General features: G+C 62.5%; 1 protein-coding gene across 2 annotated transcripts in view; it reads right to left on the bottom strand.

Moving 5' to 3' along the window:
* Positions 1–8,485, bottom strand: part of NFAM1 (NFAT activating protein with ITAM motif 1) — a 66,973-nt gene that overhangs the window by 20,248 nt on the left and 38,240 nt on the right. Inside the window, exon 1 of one of the 2 annotated variants that reach the window (XM_006775948.2) lies at positions 6,182–6,393. The exons of the other annotated variant lie outside the window; for it this stretch is intronic. Within the exon in view, the coding sequence (XP_006776011.1) occupies positions 6,182–6,293 (112 nt within the window). The 5' untranslated portion in view covers positions 6,294–6,393. Of the gene's footprint in view, positions 1–6,181; positions 6,394–8,485 lie in introns of those variants that run through there. 2 annotated transcript variants of the gene reach the window in all.

Here is an 8,485-nt window from a genome sequence, read left to right as displayed (position 1 = left end):
GAGTCTCAGCCCCCTCCCCTCCAGCCTCCCTTTAACATGCAGATACTCTGCCTGTCAGTACTCTAGCTCCTTCCTGGGACACGTCCACCCGATCACTGTTATCCTGACGCCCCTTAAGTCTCTCCTCCCCCAAGATCCTGTCCGCTCCGGGCCAAAACCGCCCCATGGTTCCCCCACCAGCCAGCCCGTCCCTGCTCCCTGCCTCTGGCCCAGTCCCCTGCCCTCCCCGCAGCAGGGGGTCAGCACAGACCCAGGTCGCTAAGCCAGTGGTTCTCAACCTTCCTAACGCCGCGACCCTTTAATACAGTCCCTCATGTTGTGGTGACCCCCAATTTCATTGTTACAAATTGAACATCATTAAAGCATAGTGATTAATCACAAAAACAATATGTAATTATCTATGTGTTTTCCAATGGTCTTAGGCGACCCCTGTGAAAGGGTCGTTCGACCCACAGGTTGAGAACCGCTGTGCTAAGCTGAGGCTCCTGCAGTTTCTGGCCTTGACCCTGGCCCTGCAGACACCTCCCTCAAAGGCTCCCCCAGGCCCTAACCAGTTTGGCTCAGTGGATAGAGCGTCGGCCTGGGGACTGAAAGGTCCCAGGTTCGATTCCGGTCAAGGGCATGTACCTTGCTTGCGGGCACATCCCCAGTAGGGGGTGTGCAGGAGGCAGCTGGTCGATGTTTCTCTCTCATCGATGTTTCTAACTCTCTATCCCTCTCCCTTCCTCTCTGTAAAAATCAATAAAATATATTTAAAAAAAAAAAGGCTCCCCCAGCCCATACCTTCTCTCTGTGCCCTTTCTCTGGCTTTTCTTACACAGCCCACCTCTTAAGGTTGGTGCTTGTTCCTTGGCTGTGTCTGCACCCTCACCTGTCCCAGGTGAGCTCAGACATGCCCCCACGCCTCGGAGCTCCTGCACCCTCAGATCGCAGGTGAACACCTGGGCCAGGGCTGGTCAGTGGGCGAGTGGGCAGAGGAATAGCAGAGTGTGACCTTGATGGGCTGACGGACAGGCTGGAGTGGCCAGGTGGGCAGGTGAAAGGACGCCTTCCGGGCCAGTGAGCACAGGAGCAGAGACTCAGGGGTGGGGCTGGGTCCTGGCCGGTTTGGTCAGTGGATCGAGCATCGACCTGCGGACTAAAGGGTCCCAGGTTCAATTTCAATCAAGGGCACATACCTGGGTTGCGGGCTCAATCCCCAGTGGGGGGTGTGCAGGAGGCAGCCAACCAATGATTCTCTCTCATCATTGCTGTTTCTATCTCTCTTTTCCTCTCCCTTCCTTTCTGAAATTAATAAATATATATATATGAAGTGGGGATGGGAGAGGGGGCTGCCGCCTGGGCGGAAGGGGGTCTTAGCTAAACGCACTGCTGCCAGGCCCCGCGATGGCGTGACGCTGTCTGCGCTGTGCACGGGGGCCCGGGGGATCACCCTGCAGATATAGGTTGTCTCCTGGGCCCCTAGCTCTTCAGGACGAGGTCCGAGAAGGAAGGCGCTGATCACAGGGTTTGCAGGCCTACATTTTAATATGTGCTGCCGAGGGTCTACAGAACTGTGCCCTTGACCCTATGCTGCGCTGTGAGGAGACATTCCCCGCCCTTAGCTTTGGGCTGTGCTCGCTCCCTCAGGGTCCTCCCCCTTCCCCCTCCCCCATCAGCAGCAAGCAGGGGTCTGGCCCCACCCTTCCCCCACCGCAGCCCACACCTCCCGGGAGGGAGGGAAGCAGATCCCTGCCAGGCCCTCCACCCTACCTGGTCCCCAGGGCCTAGGCCCCCCACCCGCCCAGGCTGCTGGCCAGAGGCCGCGTGGGAGGGGCTGGCACCAGGAGGCCAGGTGACTTCGCCACAGTCTCCCAGGACCCAGACCCAGGCCCGCAGGCTGTCCTCACCAAGGGCCAGCAGCTTCGCCTGCCAATCTCACACCTACCTCCTCCCCTCCCCTTCTCAACTCACTCCAGTCGCCCCTCCCATCCTCTGTCACGAACCCCATCCCAGTGCCTGACACCCACACTCCCGCTACAGGGAGGCCCCGCCCAGGCCCACAGACAGGATGCAGGAGGAGGGTCCGAGGGAGGGGCAGGAGGCAGAGCCCGCTCCGGGCCCCTGTTCGCCCAGTCCTCCTGCGCCCACTCTCCAGTCACCAGGCACGAGGGTCTGGTCACTCCACCTGTGCCCGGAGGAGCCTAAGGCTCAAGGTCCAGGAGGCTCACACCAGGCCCACACCAGGCCCACCCCAGGCCCAGGCACCTCCCCTGGTGGCATCGATCTCCACCCGCTTGGAACCCCTGGGGGGTGGCCTGTCACTGAGGCGCTGAGATCGTCCTGTGACCGTTCATGTTCCCGGTCCAGCACCATGGGGCGCCCTGCCCTCCGGGAGCTCACAGTCCACCCGGGAGGCGGGCAGCCCGAGAGAAGCAGCCCCGATGGGAACGTGTCCCTGGAGGCACCGCACACACGTGTGCGCGGAGATCACGCACGAGCATTCCAGCCCCGACGGGAAGCACCTGATCGTAACTACATGAATGGCGGCACTTCCATTCGGTGGGACACTCCCCAGCAGGCGCTGACTGCGCCAGCAGTCCTAGATGACCTATGAACGAGTGTGGGGGGCTCTGCTCCAATAAAACTTTATTTACAGACACAGAAATGTGAATACAGTCTAATTCTCACATATCGTGAAATATTCTTCTTTTGATTCCTCCCCTCCCCCAACCATTAAAAAAAATCTAAGAACCGCCCAGCCAGTGTGGCTCAGTGGTTCAGCGTCAACCCATGAACCAGGAGGTCACAGATCGACTCCCGGTCAGGGCACAGGCCTGGGTGTGGGCTCGGTCCCCAGTGGGGGACGTGCAGGAGGCAGCCGATCCATGATTCTCTCATCATTGATGTTTCTATCTCTCTCTGCCTCTCTCTTCCTCTCTGAAGTCAATAACAAAATATTTTTTAAAAATCCAAGAACCATTCGTAACTCGTGGGCCGTACCAAAGGGCCGTGGGCTGGGCTTAGCCGCAGGCTGTGGTCCGCAGCCCCTGCTCTTCAGCAGTAAAAATGAACCAACGCCTGCCACGCCATCTACCCGATAGATCTTCAAAAACACGACCCTGAATGAAAGAAGCCGCCACAAAGGAAGATACGCGGTATCATCCTGCTCATCCGTGCCAAGGCCAAAGCGGGCAGGGCTGTGTCGCAGGGACACGCGGCGAAGGGGCGGGGTGCCGGGGGCACCGGGGCTCAGAGGCCCGCACTGCCCTCCTCCTTGGCCTGGCGGTGGGCACACGGGACTTTGATTTAGAGGACGTGCTGTGCTTTTCTGTGTGCCTCGCCTCTCCCACTCTGAAAAGAGAAAGCAGTGGCAACAGGCCCGGCAGCAGCGGCGTCTGAACCCCTGCCTGGCAGGCGTCTATAATCCGCCCGGACGCCGCCCAGCGGGGCCCACCCCACGGCTCTGCTGAGCGCGGCTCCTCGCCAGTCAGACCTCCCAGCTCTGCCTCTGGCCTCCCAGCCTTGATCCCTGCTGGGCCTGCCACCCACCCACCTGCTCTCTCCCCTCCTTGTCTCGCTCCACACACACACCCCACACTCCCCCTGCCCACCTCCAGCGGAGAGGTGCTCTCTGCCAGCCTCCATAGCTCTTTATTGGGGTTAGACGCCGGTGAAAGGCAGAGGCCGGAGCTGACGGAGGCCGGAGCTGTGAGAAGGAAGGCGGGAGGCTCCCGATGTCAGAGGGAGAGGACCGGAGTCCAGAGCAGACGGGAGGCCAGGCAAACCCGCATCGGTAACTCCCGGACAATCTCAACTTCCCCCAGGCTGAGTGGGGTTATGTCCTGTTCGCCTCTAGGTCCCCCTGTCACCCCCTCCGCCCCCCTCCCCCGTGCCTAGAACGGGTCCTCCTCAATGGATATTTGAGAAATAACACGGCCCAGGGCTCGGGAACGGCCAGGAAGAGAAAGGGGACTGACATTCGTTGAGGACGTTGAGGCTCAGAAAGGTGAAGTGAGCTGCCTGAGCTCACACAGCAATGGGTGGAAGAAGGCAGGACTTGCGCCTGGCCTGCCGGGCCCCACGGCCCTTGGGGGTGGCTGGGCCTGGTGGAAGCAGGGATAGAGCAGGTGTCCAGGCTCAGGAGAGCAGGTGCCCCCGAGACCACAGGCGGCTGCCGGGCCCTCTGAGAAAATGGAGCAAGAGAGATGCCACCAGGGTGTGCTGGAGACCCGGGAAGGTCAGGGGCCCCGAGGAGCCGGGGGCTCACCTGGACGTTGAGCCCGTCACCTGACTTGCGTTTGGTTGGCTCTGCGAGGCTGGCGGGCGCTGACTCTCAGAGCCCTAACCATGTGCCCCAGCCACTGGGTCTCAGTATGTGCTAGCAGGCGGGCACGGCTGTCACACCCATTTACCAGATGAGGCAACTGAAGCACCACGGCCTCAAGAACCTGCCCAGGGTCCTGGGGTGAGATCAAACTCAGGCTGATCGCCCCGGCTTCCCTGACCACACCCCCTGAGGCCCCTGGGGACACAGGTGAGGGGTGCGGGCTGGGTCTGAGGGCGTCCATGGAGCCGGCTGCCCCAGGCTGATGGCCGGAGTTGGGGGGGGTCAGAGGATGTGGGAGCGACAGGGTTCCTTCTTCAAACCCTCAAAGCCCAGGACAGGACTGCAGGGATGGGGCCAGGAGGGCGGGCGCTGTCTGCCCTCCCCCAGACGTCCTAGGGGACCACAGGTGGTTTCCCCTCTTGTGAAAGAGCAGTTTCTCTTTTCATGATTTGCTGCAACGCAGGGGAAATCTGTTGTTTGTTTGCAGCCGCGATGTTACAAAATGCCGCACTTCACAGGGCAAAGCCTCCCCCACTCAGCCTCCAGGCTGTCGGGCCCTTTAGGGGAGCGGGGACCCACAAACAGAAACCATGGGAATCTGGGGAAATTACGCTCAAAATGACTAAGTGTGAGGTCAAAGGCATAGTCCCCAACAAGCTGCGTTTCCTAGGCTGGTCTCTGCACTGGCCCGGCTCCGGGGGTGGGGGGCGGTGGGCAGACTTAAGGAGACATGTCACCGGCTGGGCCTCGAGGCCTGCGCAGGCACCATGCATTCTGCTCTTGCCTCCCTGGGGGGAGGAGGGAGATTTCTTTTTTTCCTTGAAGAAAGTTCTTTACAAAGGAAGGCGAGTGGAACCCCAGAGCCCCCTGCCTTGGGTCCTAGTTCAGGGCTCGGGCTGACCCAGCCGAGAACCTGACCTCTACTGGCCCGCTAAGCCTCGGACAAGCTCCTGGCCGCCCTGAGTCTCCGTGCCCTGCTCCTAAGTGGTGCCAGTAGGGACAGCACCCCAAGGGCACCTTGAGGGGCGCTGAGCTCAGAGAGGCCGGTTCATGGTCATCGCAGCTGCTATGTTCCGTGTGAGCGAAAGGCAGAGGGGGCGCAGGCGGCTCCTGACCCTCACGGAGGTCGGGGTGAAGAGGGAGAACCGCACCTAGTCGGGGGGTCCCGGGTCAGCGCTGCCCTGAGCACGAGGGACCCCAGTGTGGGCAGCCCTGGCCGGGCACACTCCTGGGGGTCCCCTGGCCTGGATGAACTCACCCCAAGGTCACCCACCCTGGTCCTGCCTTGGACCCGGGCCACCCAGCTTCCAAGGGGGCCCGGGACCAGGAGGGGACTCAGCGTTGGCCCCGGAGAGGCCTGGCTCCCGTTGTAAAATAACGACGGGGCCCCTGGCTGTGTTTCAGGAAGGGGTGGTGCCCTCCTTCCTGGCGACAGCGACAGTTCTGTGCTCCAGGTTAGTCTCTGGCGGGCAGCCCCCCTCCCCTCCCCTCCCCGGCTGACACGGGCAACATCACCACCACCACCACCAAGGCGGCTCTGCACTTGGCGGGCTCAATGTCCTGCTTCTACCTTAGATCCCTTGGGACTCTCACCCCTGCACCCAACCCCAGTGCCCACCCACCTTGTCTGAGGGCCGAGGCCAGGCTGTGCTGGGAGGGGGGCTGTCAGCACAGAGGGCCCAGGGCCGCCCCCCCCTTCCAAAGCCACCTTGCGAGGCATCAGCTAAGCAGCCCCTGGCCCCGAAGGCTTCCCTGTGAAGTCTGCAATGTTCAAACGCAGCAGCAAATCCCCCGACGGGAATTAGCGCAGGCGGCGGATGAAAGCGGCTCTGAAGTGCAGAGCCAGCGACCGGGGAGAAGGAAGACAGATACCTGTGAGCCGCAGGGTCCAGGGGGACAGGAGCAGGCCCAGGAGCCAGGGGGCCGCCAGGGGGGCCGCGAGGGGGCCCGGCGGGGCCCACCGCCGCGAAGGCCGGCTCTCCATCGGGCCTCCTGGGCAGTGTCTCTCCTTCCTCTTCAGTTCCCAGGGCAGGACAGCCCGCTGGTAGGCACAGTTCCCCTTCGTGTCCCCACACCAAGCTCCTCCCTGGCCACCCTCTGCTTCCTCTAGGCTCACGCGGCCTGCGCCTCTCAGTGACCCCAACTTCCTGCTCCAGCAGTGGGAACAGCCCCCCTTCTCCCCGCCTCCCCGCCAGGCGCCAGGCGAGGCTGCCAGGTGAGGCTCTGGGCTCTCCTGCAGAAGAGCTGGGGGTGCTGAGCCTCCTAATCTGCCAGGTGGGGGGCTCCTCCCCTCCGGACCCCTTTCCAGCTGGTGGCGGGTCCAGAGACACTGGTGCCTGAGGGGACACAGATTTCCAGAATAATCCGGGGCCTGGCTCAGCCACTTACCCTGAGACTGGCTACAGGTGCCCACGTCAGGAAACCTTCCCCTTAGCAATAGTCCAGAAGCCCCCCCCACCAATGATCTCATCAAAGAGCAGGGCTTGGGGTGGGGTGGGAGGAGGATCAGGAAGGGGCAGGTGGATGATGCAGGAAGGGCAGGCAGTTAAGGTGGGGGCAGGAGCCACCGTTCCCAGCCCCACACGTGTGGCGGGTCATTAACCCAGCAGGGCCATACCGTCCCCACAGAGGCCCAGCGGACGCCCCTCTCGGCCCACCTCCTGCAGCTCCCCAAACCTGAGCCCCCCTTCCCCCCAGGAGACCCAGGAATGGCTTCCCCTTCTGGCCCCAGAGGACAGCCCCGTCCTCGCGTCCAGCAGCACAGACATGGAGACGGTCATTATTTGCCCACCTGAGCTTTTCCTCTTGGCCTCCTGGGGCCCAGCACCGGCTGAGCTGGGGGGAGTGGGGGGACAGGTGTCTGGAGGGACAGAGGGAAGGGTCGGGCGAGGTGGTGATGAACTGCGTGCTGGCGCCGGGAGGAAGCAGGGCCCAGGAGGTTGGGTTCCAGCACATGGCGGCCTTCACCTTCTTTCTCCATTAACCACGACCAACGTTATTATCCCAACCGTACAAAGGGGAGCACTGTGCCCCCAGAGGCCAAGCAGCTGGCCCAAGACCAAGGTGAGGGCCCACCTTCACGCCCCGCTGTGTGAAGCCGAGCCTGCCCCCACCTCCCCCCGCAGCCCCCATGGGTCCAGTTTCCATGTTTTGAGCAAGCTTCTCCCCGGCCCACCCCCACCACCGCTTTGCACGTGAGCGTGAGCGATGAAAGCCACAGGGCTTCCCCACCAACGCCAGGAGTGCTGCGAGGGGCAGGCAGGAGCGGGACGCCCACCAGGTGAGGAAGACGTATGAACGAAAGACTGTTCCTACCGGCAGGGGGCGGGGGGGGCGGTGGTATTGACTGCCGATCCATCACGATGATACATGCAGCATGTGTCACGGGAGACACAGGTAATCTGCTTCACGCTGCTCCTGAGCTCCTGTGGGGAGAGGCTGTCTAAGCACCCCGATGCCATGGTGATAGACGCCCCGTTAATGCCTCGCGCGGAGGGAGCGTTCGAAAGGCATCGGTCTGAGCCTCTCGGTGTCTCTTTATGACTCGGCATCAGGAGGTGGCTGAGGACCAGGCGGCCTCAGGACAGCCACAGGGGCGCCAGCTCCGATCCTGCCTCCCCTCCCCCACTCTCAGCCCCCCCACCCCCTTACGCGGGAACCGTGCTCTCTGCAGCCCTGGAGCCTTGAGCGTTGCCACCTGCCTGGTGCCTCCTGTTCGGCTTCCTCACCTCTGCCCCCCAGTGCGGAGCGCAGAGCCGGCACCTAGTACGTGCTCAGTAAACACGAACGGGTGCGTGCACGGATGGTGAGTGGCGTCAGGGGATAAAGGGCCTCCCCCGAGGCTGGCTGTGCCCAACACCAAGCCTGGCACAGAGTGGACTCCCGCGGGCTTCAGTGGCTGGCAGGCCTCCCCGGCAGGTCCCCAGGCTGCAGGGCACGGATGTGACTGGAAAGGAGGCGGGTGGGGTCTTGGGTCACGGTTGAGTGTCTGAGCCACAGAGAGCCACCAAGCCGCCGGGGAGAGGCGGGAAGGGGCCTGGCAGCAGCCAGTGGGCCCAGGACCCAGAGTGACAGGAACCACAGAACCTCATTTTCATCCAAACTTTCCACCTCCTCTCACCCAAGCGGGAGTCCCTCCCCACCCCCTGGGAGGAAGCTGCTGATGAGAAGGGCAGA

The sequence above is a fragment of the Myotis davidii genome, unplaced genomic scaffold (assembly GCF_000327345.1).
Source record: "Myotis davidii unplaced genomic scaffold, ASM32734v1 scaffold428, whole genome shotgun sequence".
NCBI lineage: Eukaryota > Metazoa > Chordata > Mammalia > Chiroptera > Vespertilionidae > Myotis > Myotis davidii.
The sequence above is the reverse complement of the archived record's forward strand: the minus strand, read 5'-3'. Positions and strand labels throughout refer to the sequence as shown.